General features: G+C 37.6%; 1 protein-coding gene across 1 annotated transcript; it reads left to right on the top strand.

The window, feature by feature from the left end:
- Positions 1 to 4,215: 4,215 nt before the first annotated feature.
- On the top strand, positions 4,216 to 12,529 carry aoc2 (amine oxidase copper containing 2). Its single transcript, XM_004575800.5, has 5 exons — positions 4,216 to 5,857; positions 6,720 to 6,838; positions 10,255 to 10,421; positions 11,175 to 11,307; positions 11,382 to 12,529. Exons 1-5 carry the CDS (start codon positions 4,282 to 4,284, stop codon positions 11,670 to 11,672), a joined length of 2,286 nt encoding a protein of 761 aa, XP_004575857.1. The 5' UTR covers positions 4,216 to 4,281; the 3' UTR covers positions 11,673 to 12,529.
- Positions 12,530 to 14,609: the final 2,080 nt, after the last annotated feature.

Below are 14,609 nucleotides of genomic sequence, written 5' to 3'. Positions count from 1 at the left end.
AACAAGGAGAGCTGTTAAGCTGGCTGGCTGACAATGACGAGAAGCCAGTATAGGAGAATTTTACAACTACCAATTCAAGAATTTTCTAGATAAAGGGAAGGTTTAAGATTGGCGTACAATTATCTAAGACAACTGGGTCAAGCCATGGCTTTTTAAGTAATGGCTTAATTACTGCCACCTTTAAAGCCTGTAGTATAGACCTGGCTTTCTTTGTTACTGGAACTAAATATCCAGCAGCAGACTAAGAGTGAAAAGATGCTGCAGAAAGCCAGAAAGGTGGGCAGGGCAGGACTTCTGGACCCTGTAACAGATGTGATGAGGGCCTGCAGCGTGGCCTTGCTGTAGTATGTCCAGCTGCTGTTAACAACTTGCCAATTTTTGTGTGCATGTTTTTTTTTGTTTGTTTGTTTTTTGTTTTTTTTTTTGTTTTTTGTTGTTGTTTTGCAACTTAGAGTTGGCTTTTCATTTTGAACAAATTCATTTGAATAGAGCCACTATAATTTTCACCTGATAAATAGAATGTGATGAATTTGTTATTCATTTTAGCTAATGTGTTTTTCATTAGAATTTGCTATTTGCTTGTAAATTTAAGTAGAACTGCAACAGCATTTACAATTTATAAGAGCTAGCTTTTTTGTTACCTTGTACCCAATGTTTTCTGGTAACATTAAAGTGTTTTTTAGTTTGCTGTTTTAACACAAAGATATGTCTAAATTGCCTCAAATTCTTCCAGATTAACTGTTAAATGTCTAGCTATGTTTAGTTGCAGCTGTTAGATCATATTTGGACATATCAATATCTTCGGGTGATTTGCATTTCTGTTGTGTGGTTAATGTGTAGACCTGATACATCTACCCATGTAATTTCTTCCAGCCTACATTTAAAAAGAATTATCTTTTGTATAAACATCCCATGGGCATTACTGATGTATCTTGGAGCTTCTTCTGATGCAGCAGGCACATTTACCTCAGCTGACATGACTGCTGCTGAGGATCATCCAAATCCTCAGAGTCATCTACTCCCTCCCCAAACTTTACTGAGGCACCACAGGCTTCTACATCCTCCTCTGACATGACTGTATTTGCAGAGGTCTGTTCTGAGTCTGTGCGTGCGTGTACGTGCGTGCGCGTGCCTCATTACTCCTCCTAATGTCATTTATAAATATCAATTCATTTCAGTTTAATTTAATTATACAGCTCCAAATGACAACAACAAGGTGCTTTATATTGTACAGTAGACCCTACAATAATACATACAGAGAAAAACCCAACAATCATATGACCCCCTATGAGCAGCACTTTGGCGACAGTGGGAAGGAAAAACTCCCTTTTAACAGGAAGAAACCTCCGGCAGAACCAGGCTCAGGGAGGGGCGGGGCCATCTGCTGCGATTGGTTGGGGTGAGAGAAGGAAGACAGGATAAAGACATGCTGTGCATACGTAAATAAGCACTTGCCAATGCCTTACTAATACCTTAACAAAGCTTCTTAATAGTGCTTAATTGTGTGATATTATTATAAAGTAATATCTTGCTTGCTCTTTGCTTAGGCTGCTGCCCCCGCGACCCGGCCCCGGACAAAGCGGATGAAGATGGATGGATGGATATTATAAAGTACTAACCACTGAACAAACATGGTCTGGTGTTATTTAGATGAGTCAGTGGTCAAAGGCTTTGGCACTCTGATCTGAGTGAAACTGGCACATTTGTCATGTGATTTCGCCTCTCTTTCATGGCCAGAAATACTACATGTATTTGGATATGTACACCTAGCCTTAACATGTGAGTTATAAAAATGTGCAAATAAAATCATTTGTGATAACGACTGTGACCTTCATATCAAGTCTGAGAAAAACATTTTGGATAGCACTAAACTAGTTTAGGATGTTTATTAGTACGCTGAAGTTCCAAGCCTCTGAGCCATTGTATAACTACTATGTGTCAAATATGCAAGCACTTTATAGTTAATTATCTTGCAGCCTATAAACATTTCTGTGTTCAGCTCTATTGGTCCTGTCAACATACTTTTAAATATTTATGATAGCCACCCAGACAACAAGAGAAGGGTGTTCTCGGGTCAGCTGCTGTCACAGATAAATTTAAAAGGCAGAGCTCTGCCAAGAGGAGTTGCACAACCAACAAGGACTTGTTAGACATTCCTGTCCTAGCCTAGTCTATTGAATTTTAATAGTGAAATAAAAGGCAGTGATGGCATATGATTAAGGTAACAGGTTTTTGTCATACTCCAAGAGCAGGCAGAACTCAAACGCAGACTCAGAATGCAGTTTGGTAAATCTATTTATAATGATATGACAAAAATATTTACAGAAACAGAAACGGGAAAACATGCACAGTCTCTACATACAGTATCCAAGCCGATGCTCTGCCAGATTCGACTCCATCTTTAAACTTGATTGCGAAACAGACTTCTCTTTTCAACTCACACACAAATCTTCCTTGAGGAAAACAGGGCAGGCTCTGCGACTGGTTTAACACTAAAGCGTCAAAGAAATGCCCTCAGTATTTGAAGGGAGCTGACTGATCATCAGATAAGAAGCAGGTGAGTTGATTACCACAGGTGTTCATTCTCTTTGCTGTAGAGTAAAATTTCATGTTCCTGTTCCAACACTATGTGGTGTTTTTGTGTAGCTTATCTGCATAGCAATTAATTAATTGAAAACCTATAGATAACTTCTTATTTCATAGTATAATCGTTGTGTGCCTCATCTACTCACTGACTATTCACTCACTACTTATAGTCACAGTACTCACTCACTGGATCATCGGGCTTCGTTAGCTTAGCTCGTAGCCGACTCGCTAGCAGCATGGCATCTTGCTCATTGTGTCAAATGTTTATTTACTCCTTCGCCTCCTTTAGCAGTAATGATACTTATAATAAATATAGCCTATTTGAAGCTCTTGAAGCTCTGGGGTGGACAAGGCTGATGCTTAGCCTCGTCCACCCCAGCTGTAAAACTCAGAAACCAGTCTTACTTGTTATCATCTATCGTCCACCTGGGCCTTACACAGAGTTTCTGTCTGATTTCTCAGACTTTTTATCTGATTTAGTTCTGAGCTCAGATAAAATAATTGTGGGTGATTTTAACATCCATGTAGATGCTAAAAATGACAGCCTCAACATGGCATTTAATCTGTTATTAGACTCAATTGGTTTCTCTCAAAATGTAAAAGAACCCACCCACCACTTTAATCACACTCTAATGGTAAATGGCCTGTATTTGTATAGCGCTTTTACTATATATACATATAGTAAATATATAAAAAACTATATGTATATATAGTTTTTTATATATTTATATATATATATATATATATATATATATATACACACACAAATATATATGCTAGAATGAAGGAATGTTTTAAATAGAAGTTTTCATGTTCTGTGACATATTGTTATATCGAGAGTTTTCGTTTTTAAACTGAATATTGCTAAATGTATTAAATTAGGTTAAAAAAACAGTTTTCAGGTTTTCCGTCTGGTTTACAGTATTTTTAGCTACATTTGATGAGTTGGTGTAGTATTTCTGCTTAGTTCATTCAGATATAATTGAAACTATAGATTTACTTATTACTCCTGTTTTCTTCTAAACATTTTTGGGTGAACACAATAGTTCTACATGTAAAAATGTTACACTAATCACATTAAGTAATATGCAGTACTTTTTTATGGGGTAGTAAAATAATGAGTTTGGCTAATCTCACTTAAGTTTTAGCTAATTCAGTATTTGGTTTCTATTATTTGGCAGCTGAATTAGATTGTTGACTTAAATGTGTTTAAAAAAAAGTGGGCAGTGGTCTTCTTATGTTTACTGTCATAAAATATACCAATACAAACACATTTTGCATATTTCTTAAAAAAACAAAACAAAATTATAAACACAGCATTACTGTAGCAAACATGATTGCTCATATCTTACACATTCAATGTGTGCAATTACATATTTAGCAGCTTATGTACAATGTTCATCATTAAACTGAGAACAAAACCTGCAAACAAAACCTTTTTTTATGTAAAATGGTGAAATCTTTAAATACTCAGACATCGTGCATAAAATAGTCTTGTTTGTAGGAGGATTTGAACAGTAGGTCGATGAAACCGTTTCATTGCAGCTCAAAGAAATAAGGAAAGAGGGGCTGGAGGTAATCAGATCCGTGCATAGGGGGCTGGGAAAACTGAAGAGGGTCGTTTCTCCTCTTCTAGATTGTGTGAACAGTCCTTCCTACCCAGAGCGCATTCCTCTGCTCTCGCTCCAAGCGCGCATGATGGTAGAGGGAAAAATGAACCCTTTGGCAAAATGGGCGCTGGTCCTTTTAGGGCTTCTCTCCCTTATTCTGAACATCGTCCTCATCGGCATCCACTCCAGCAGGGCACCCAAATGTTCCCGTGAACGCATCCACCCGCTGCGAGGCAGACACGACGACCGCACCCTTGTGTTCGCTGACCTCACCCGGGAGGAGTATATGAAGGTCCAGCAGTATTTACTCAAACAAAAAGACCTGGCTATATCCACCAGCCAGATCACAAAGCCATCTGAAAACTTTCTCTTCTTAATAGAACTGTCGCTCCCAAAGAAAGCAGAGGTGCTGGCTTACCTGGACGAGAAAGGCACCAAACCGGTGAGAGAGGCGACGGCAGTGGTTTTCCACGGCGCAAAAGGCTATATCAAGGAATATGTAGTGGGACCTCTCGACAACCCAACATACCACAGAGATGTGACTAAAGAGAGGTATCAGGTGGATGTCCCCATTAATGCGCGTCCGGCCACCATTGGGGAGTACGTCTTGGTTTTTCGTTTTTTTGAAACCGAGATCTTCTCCAAGTTAGAGAAACTCCTTCGAGAAAGCTTTGGGGTAGACAAGAAAAAGACGCTGAACGCGTTCGAGCAGATGCCTCGCGGAGTTCGGTCCGGGGACAGAAAAACCTGGGTGTCTTTCTTCAGGGATATGAGTGGCATGTACATCCATCCGGTGGGCTTCGAAATTCTGCTTAACCACGAAAGCCTAAACATGTCACAGTGGAGAATAGAGAAATTGTTTTATAACGGCAAATATTTTGACTCTGTAGAAGAACTTCAACGCGCATATGATAATGGGTCAGTTAAGAAAATCGTTTATAAAGAGTCGCCTGACTATGGCTCTCTCAAGCCCAGGAGCAAGCCTCTGCAGATCGGCCCGCAGCAGTTTTACTCAGAGGGGGCGCGATACAACGTCAGCAACAACCATGTCCTGTACCTGGACTGGAGCTTCGCTTTCGGACTGAGCTCTCTCACCGGCATGAAGGTGTTTGATGTACGTTTCAAGGGTGAAAGGATCGCGTATGAACTGAGCGTACAGGAGGCTATGTCGGTGTACGGTTCAGTGACTCCAGGGATGATTATTACCAAGTTCCTAGATTCAAGTATCGGCATTGGGCGCTTTGCCCACGAGCTCGTCCGTGGAGTAGATTGTCCTTATCAGGCGACCTACGTGGACACATACCGCTACATTGATGCCCCACTCCCGGTCAGGTTTAGAAATTCTATCTGCATCTTTGAGCACAACATGGGTCAGCCCCTGCGCAGGCACTTCGCCGACTTTTTCCACAACAACTTTGGAGGAATGGCAAACAGCGCTTTAGTGTTCAGGACCATCACGGCTATCGGGAACTATGACTACATGTGGGATTTCATCTTTTACCAGAGCGGATCAGTGGAGGTCAAAGTTCACGCAACCGGCTACATCTCCTCTTCCTACCTGCTTCCCGGGAGTAAAACACACGGACACCAGGTGGCTGAAAATGTCCTGGGCAACATTCACACGCACTTCATTAATTTTAAAGTGGACCTGGATGTACTTGGTGAGTGACGTACACATTTAAATGTGATTTATTTATTTATTTTTTGACAAAACCGATGTAAATGTAAAGCTTTGCAAAATTAAGCAAACAAGTCTGTTGTCAAAGGCCAAATTATTTGGATATAAGTCCCCCTTTTCCACTCCACACGGTCCTCTTTACTTTCTCTGCTGGTCAGAGTAAATGTTAGCCCCTTAAATATGAGAAATAATAGTACAAGTCCTTTTTAATAAAAGCTATATGTTATATGTTTAGCTGATGTCACATTCCAGATGTGGAGGACGATTCCCCAAAATTACAAAAACAAAACAGCAACTTCGTATTAGAATTTTCTGTATTTTAGAAAAACAAATAAACCAAATCAAATCATATATAGTGCAGTGTATAGTATTATAGCCTTTAGTTTACAGCCTCCTAATAAATATGTCACACTTGATAAAAGTAAATATAAATCCATACAGGCAATAAGCTGTTTGCACAAGTGTGCCAAGCAGGAACACACACACAGACACAAATCCTACTATACATTCCACAGCACTTACACATTGCCCACAGAGTCCACAGTGAAAACAGATCTCCTCTGGTGTTTCTTACTGCAACCAAAGGCAATTTGTGTTTTACTGCTTATGTTCAGCATTACAGCTGCTTATGGAGCCACGATGCTTTTATGCACAATGTAAGCTTCTAGGCATCCTTACCTAAAGAAATCAGTTCCAGTCCTGTGTAATTCTTTTTAATCTCATCTATGTATTCATCAGCCACTCATCTCGCTGAGTGTAAATAACATAAAGACCACCTTCCACACATTCACTGAAGCATAGAAATGCAGAAAAGAAAACAACATTTTGCCACATTTCCTCTGCAGGTGTGAAGAATGTATTCCAGACCAAAGATATGGAGTACATGAATGTGTCACTGCCATGGATGCCTGATCACTACGCCATGATCCCTAAGCTGGTGGAGAAGCAGCTCAAAACAGAAAAGGTCTTCTTCATTTTTATTCAGTTGCATTTTTCATAACCTGCAGAGAATAGAAACAGCAGCGCACACGGGTCAGGAAATGTAGCAGCAGTGTGATGCAGCTGGCAACAAGGTGCTGGGTTAGAATCTCATTTCCTTTCCATGGTTTCCTCTGGGTTTCCAACGCCATTCTTCTTACATTAAACGGTCATCCTTATTGGCAGTTGGTGGACTGTATTTGATTGGCTAAATATGGTTTTAGACTACAGCACTTAGAATTCAAAGACATTTTTTCAGAGTGCATGAAATGCTGATGCCTAGCTTCCTTACCAACAGTTCTCAAAGATGCATTGCCAGAAATAGTGGATATTGAGTATGAAAGCATGCTTGTAGACCGCACACTGAGAGAAACCCATGTCACACTTTTATAGTACAAATGAAATACATTTCCACGCTCTTAAAACTAGAAGATTTAATGTTTTGTTTTCTCATTTAAAGAGAAAAGAGAGGGAAAGACAACACCAGTAATGAAAGAAAATGTTACGGTGGACGTGTAACCACACTTAAATATCATCCTGCTACAGTTTCCCATCACCTGCACAGACTCTGTGTTATACTGCTATTAACAACACAAGCTCTTGTTCTGCTCGGTGAAGTTGAAGTTGAGCCAACCCCAGTGAGTCTCCACTGGAGAATCACTGGATGAATGATGGGACCACTGGAACAACCTGATTCCAGACTTATGCACAAAATAAACAGGTGAAAAAAAGGTACTTAGTAGTTCTTAGTGTAAAACGAGCAGGGTTGATCCAGAAAGGTGAAAGAACACAAAAGGATACACAGGTGTGATTGAGACTCATTCAGGGTTGGACAGACAGTTACAAAGACAGCAGACACTAATAATAATAATAATAATAATAATAATAATGATAATAATGATAATAATAATAATGATAATAATAATGATAATAATAATAATAATGATAATAATAATAATAATAATAATAATAATAATGATAATAATAATAATGATGATAATAATAATAATGATAATAATAATAATGATGATAATAATAATAATGATAATAATAATAATGATAATAATAATGATAATAATAATAATAATAATAATAATAATGATAATAATAATAATGATGATAATAATAATAATGATAATAATAATAATGATAATAATAATGATAATAATAATAATAATAATAATAATGATGATAATAATAATAATGATAATAATAATAATGATGATAATAATAATAATAATAATAATGATAATAATAATGATAATAATAATAATAATAATAATAATAATAATGATAATAATAATAATGATGATAATAATAATAATGATAATAATAATAATGATAATAATATGATAATAATAATAATAATAATAATAATGATGATGATAATAATAATAATGATAATAATAATAATGATAATAATAATAATAATAATAATGATAATAATAATAATAATAATAATAATGATAATAATAATAATAATAATAATAATAATGATAATAATGATAATAATAATAATGATAATAATAATAATGATAATAATAATAATAATAATAATAATGATAATAATAATAATAATAATAATAATAATGATAATAATAATAATAATAATAATAATAATGATAATAATGATAATAATAATAATGATAATAATAATAATGATAATAATAATAATAATAATGATAATAATGATAATAATGATAATAATAATAATGATAATAATAATAATAATAATAATAATAATAATAATAATAATAATGATAATAATGATAATAATAATAATGATAATAATAATAATGATAATAATAATAATAATAATGATAATAATGATAATAATGATAATAATAATAATGATAATAATAATAACGATAATGATAAGTATGAGCAGACTTGAACCTCTGAACATGTTCCTTAAACAATATATATGTTTATCCCTTTTTATTTTTTTTAATGTTTATTACAAATTTGAAAATGGGCCTTTAGTCTTGTTAAGCACTCTATATCCCACGTCTGCCTCCACCATAGAGTCAACAATGTTTCAGGAAGACTCAAATCCAGAATCCAGAACCGTCTTCCTTTTGTGCCATCCACATGAGACGCATACAGAGCAAACTTGTCAGAATGTAGTGAATGTTTAACTTAAATAGATAAGGTTTGCACATATAGGGATAGAAATGGGCTGTGACTGCACTCTCATGTGAATGTACTATGGCAATGAGCATGTTTTCTCCATATTTTTCAACCCTTTAAGTTCTGCCAAGTGCATGAGCTAGGTGGCATCTTTCTTTGTGAAGAAGCTTTAGTCTTAACCAGCTTAAGCCTGTTGCCTTTAAGTCTTAGACTGTGGAACTGGATTCATTCATTTCCACTGACTTTGTTTAATACTGTAAGGTTGTGTCATTTTTCAGGCCAGTTCTCTAAAGGAACCGGTGTATCAGTAGGTATCAGCACAAGTGTCAGTAACCAGGCTAGAGCAGAGTGTTTCCTTTAGTCTCTTTTTTATGGTTTTCTAGAAAACCATGTTATGCTGGGCTTACACTGTGCGATTTTTGGCCCATTTTGAGCCGATTTTTGAGTCGTGCGACCGTTTTGGCGATCGGCCCGATTTTGGCCTTCATCGTGCGTCGTGCATCGTGTAGTATACGTGGGGTAACGAGAAGCGATTGACCCCTCACGACCAGCTCCCGATCATCAATCGCTTGGTCGTGAGGATTTCAAACCGGTTTGAAGTCCTCGCGACCGTCGTGAGGGTGTCACCACAGTTTGTCACACTGCTCACGCGCAAACACAAATGTCAGCGAAAAAGACGGCGCAGCACGGCTGTGCAGCGTGTGATCTGGACACAAGCGATGGAGGCACAACTTGTAGAACTTTGGAAAGCTCATCCGAGCCTTTTCGATGTGGCATCACAAAATTATCACGACCACAACAACCGTGAAAATAGTTGGATCTACATGCTTCTCAATCACAGCTGATCATGTTTTTCATTAGCAATTTAGCAAAGTTGATGGTGGTGGTGTGTCTGTGTGAGTGAAAGACAGAGAGAGGGAGAGCGAGCGACAGATTTTCTGTTATAACCTTCATTTTATGGAGGCACAGTGTGACTCAGGTCGCATCAGAGCATCGGGCCGTATAGTGTGAGACCTGCATCGTGACCTATGAACTTCTAACCCCTGCGAGTCAATCGTACAGTTTGAGCAGGAGCTGAATCGCGCGACTGAAAAAATCGCACAGTGTAAGCCCAGCATAATCAGGTCAATAAATAAAAGTGACCATAAGCTTTAAGATCTTTGTACTGGATCAGTCAGAAGACGCCAGACTTAACCACTAATCATGCAGCAGATTACCAGGAGTCACTTGCTTTCACTTAAAAATAGACTAATGACCGTGACACCTTTGCAGGAAGCTGCCTTGCGTTATGACACCAAGACACCACGCTACCTGCACATTGCCAGCAACAAGACCAACAGGTGGGGCCATCAGCGCTCATACAGGCTGCAGGTGTATAGCTTTGCTGGGGACCACCTTCCAGAGAGTGAGACAGAGGAGAAGGCGATGTCCTGGGCCAGGTAGGACTGAATGATAGCAAAATTAAAAAACAACAAATCAAAACACGCACATTAAATTTGACTCATTGTAAATGTCTACTTTATCTTAAAGAAATAAAGCTAGTGAAACAGGTCATTTGAGTAATGGAACAGGTGGGCTTGGACAGGTGTGTAGTATTGATTTTATTTTTTTATATATACCCAAGTTAATGTGTCATGACCCAGTGCTTTGGCCTTTGAACTTGAGTTTTTCTGTTTTGCACGTTTGAATCCAAGTCTGCGGTTTTTTGTTTGCTCAGTGTTAGCACTACATTCTCGCATCTATTGCATATTATTGCTACTCTGGGGTAAGTATATCTACTGCATGACATCATGTTTTGTAAGGATGCCATGTGTCTGTATCATCTCTCTTCTGTTAGACCCTCTTACCCAAAGAAACATCAGCCAAATCATGTTTAATACCATCTGTTTCATTGGCTGGGGCTGTGCTGGGCGCATGCTGGCTCCTCTGGGGACTCTCCCTAATTACCTCATGTGTATTTTGAGCCATCAGTTTTTCATACTGTTTGTTTTCCCGAGTATTAATCGCCACATGTGGATCACTGGAGTTTCTTATTTTGCTGTTTGGAATTTTCACCAGATAGTTTTTTGTTACTTTGCCTGCAAGTCATATTTTGGGTCCAGATTTGCCACTAAACGTGACATAATGTCACTTTGAACATGCAGCTAATATCGGGGTTTTCTAAGATGGAGTCCACGCATGTTTGCCTGCAGGTATAAGGTTGCTGTTACCAAGCATAAGGATGTAGAGCAGACCAGCAGCAATCTGTACAATCAGAACAACATCTGGACTCCAGCTGTTGACTTCAGCAAGTACATTGAAGACAATGAAAGCATAGAAGACGAGGTATGTCTGATAAACTAAACACCAACACAATATAACGGCACTCGATTATTTACTTAATCGTGATTTGTCTGCAGGACCTTGTTGCCTGGGTGACCACCGGATTCCTGCACATCCCTCATGCCGAGGATATCCCCAACACCGTAACGGTGGGCAATGGGGGTGGGGTCCTGCTGAGGCCCCACAACTACTTTGATGAGGATCCATCCATCCACTCTGCGGATTCGGTGTACTTTGAGCCAGGCAGCGAGGACAGCTGTGAGCACAACAGGATGGCTTGCCTCACTCGTGACACCTGCAGCCCCAACCTGGAGCCATTCAGCTACCATGGCTTTGATGGAGTCATGAATTTTAATGACTGGAACTGATTTTTATTTAATTTATTTTAATTTTTTTAATTTAATTTAAATTTTTTTGCATTATGTTGTGGAGCTTCTGAGGCCTGACAAACTCACACGTGCTTGGCCTTAAGTAATAATCATGAAGGCCATTAAAGCTGTTTCTAAAGGTAAAAAAAGGCACCAGGCAGCATTTTATATAATATTCATAATTTTTCTCTAAAGACACATTTAGTCACTTTTTTTTACACATCTACCAGGAGTTAGACCTGACCACCCAGTTCATGTCATGTTTTTCAAATGTATTGAAAAGAGTTTTGCACAACCTTCATTCATTGCAGCTTGCATTTGGTTGCAGCTTGCATCATGCAAAACGGTGATGAAACATAAGAGACTATCCTGTTAGGCTGTAATAGGCCTTTGCATGTACAGTAGATCACGTGTCCTATACAGTAAGACCAGTGTCTATACTCTATATCTAATTACGAGTATAATAACAAAGTTGACTCTAACACGATGAATCTCCCAATGCCAGATGTCTTATTCTAAGCTGGTCTACAAATTACAGCTTGCTGGCTAACTAGCTATTATTGCAATAAGGCAAATGTTAGTTATACAGTTTTGTTTTGTTACATGGTAACATGATTTACTAATGGTTAAATATGCTACCATTTGACATTATATGTCAGTATTACGAGTTACATCAGCTGGTCAAATAATTCCTCAACATGACTTTTCTACTGATAATGTTTGCAAGCAAGAGCCACCGAAATGGAACTGTGAATATGTGTGGTTATAAAATGTTACATTTATTTGCCTGCACAGTTTCTGATTTGTTTCACCTACTTTCAGTTATGATTTTATATGAATTAAAGGATTTGCTTTCATTGTTTATTTTATTTTTTTACCGCTTGCATGTCTTTGATATAGTTACATTTATCACTGAATACTAAAAAATAATTATAATCACTAGACCCAAAAACCCAAATGCAGAAACCTTGGAGGTAGAGCAAAATCCAGATATTCAAAAATCATTGCAGGCAGGATTCAGGGTAGTCAGTATAAACAACACAGTCAAGGGGTAAAGTTTATATAAGACTCTGAAAGATCACACATGATAAACCCAAATAGGAACAAATAGAGTTATGACAACAGCCCAACTTATACGGTATCTTTAAAAAACACAATTTCCACAGCAGAAAACACTCACTGATTGTGACGTTCAAAGAGAAATGTTTGGTGTTAATATTCATGTAGTTTGTGGATGGAAATCTCTGGAAGAAAATGAATAGCACTTGGTTTCGACAAGGTGAGCTAGTATTTAATAAAAATAAATCAAACTGAATGATGATCTTTATTTCCTCCTTTTATTCATATTTAAAGTTTTATGATAACATTATATACTGAAAATGAAATAAAATAAATTATTAAGAAAAACAACAAAAAACTGTTTGCATAAATAAATCAAAGTGGATTTGAATTTTTAGTAAAAAGTTTAACCTAAATATGAAAATTAAACCTAAACTTTTCATAACTCAGTTTCTTTAAAGAGTTGTGGTAAACTATGACATCAAACCAAAACAAAGAAAAACGGGAATATTGCAGTAATAAGTCAAAATGCTCCCAAATATGATTCTCTGGTTTTCTTCCTGATGATGGACTGCAACACAAGCTGTGATGTAAACACTGTAAGCTGCACTGCTGTGGCTCCGAGGTGGGACTACTAAACATTTGACTAAAGTTGGATTCAATCTGGATGTTTTTCAACAGAAGCATTCAGAGGAATGTTTTTGTTGTTGTTTTTACTAAAATACTCTTTGTTTTGTTTTATCTGTAACCATTCTTATCAACTCTATCGCACACTCATACACACGCACAAAGATAAGACCATATCCTATTCCAGTAGGGAGGAAATGGAAAGCACATGTGAAAGTCAGAGTAAGTCGGTCTACACTGCAGAATTTATGGGAACTGCTCTAAAGGTTCATGTGCAGGTCAGTGACCGTATGAGCATGAACCCTGGTGAAGCTGAACATATGTTTTTCTGCTCCAGATGCACAAGGAAATGTTTATGTTTAAGTGCTCACTTTTTTGGCTCTCTTGGCTCTAGGACAGGAAAAAAAAGGCAGGGGGGAGAAAATAGGAGGAAATATGTTAAAAGGGGGGCTTACTTGAGTAAGGCAGTGACAGGATGTGAAGATCCTGAGGGAGAGCAGAGCAAAACAAAACTATAACTATGTAAGAGTAAAGGCTCTTGACTCTGAGGACCTTCCCATCAAGCAGATAACAGTCAGGTAACCAGTTAACTAAGCACTTTGTCTTTCACACAGTTAAAAGTGTGGGGGGGAACCCAAAATTCATCCAATGAAAATGTTAAAACTTAAAATGATTTATTCTGTCTTTGACTTTGGCACCGATGCACAAATAATTGAATAGAATTCAATTATATCTTGAAAACTGGGCGGAAACAACTTCCTGTTAAACTAGGTTCAGGGAGGGGCAACTTGTTCCAGGAAACAACACGAGCGCAACAGTTTTAACCCTTAATCTGCATTTATGTCTGACTAACTGGGGTCAGTGTCTTGTCCAGGGATATTAGGTATGGGATCATGGAACCACCAACCTTCTGATTAGTAGATGACATGACATAGAAGATGACTCTTCCTCCTGAGCTACTGCAACACCACAGGGCACATGTTCAGGACCCACAAATATCACATTTGACCTATATTGAGATTATCTTTGTTCATCGAGATCATTCTATTCACGATCACGATCCTTTCCTAAACAGCACCAAGTATTATCCCTAAACTGACACAAAGAGTGCATAAAAGTATACAAACACATCAGATTTGAATGGGGAAAAAATCATGCTGGATATATGTACTGATATGTATGTGTTAGGAACAAAAGGATGCCACACTGTTTGATGGAAATAAAAATGATCAGTTTACCAAGGGGTAAGAA

This window comes from Maylandia zebra, linkage group LG4 (assembly GCF_041146795.1).
Source record: "Maylandia zebra isolate NMK-2024a linkage group LG4, Mzebra_GT3a, whole genome shotgun sequence".
Classification (NCBI taxonomy): domain Eukaryota; kingdom Metazoa; phylum Chordata; class Actinopteri; order Cichliformes; family Cichlidae; genus Maylandia; species Maylandia zebra.
The sequence above is the reverse complement of the archived record's forward strand: the minus strand, read 5'-3'. Positions and strand labels throughout refer to the sequence as shown.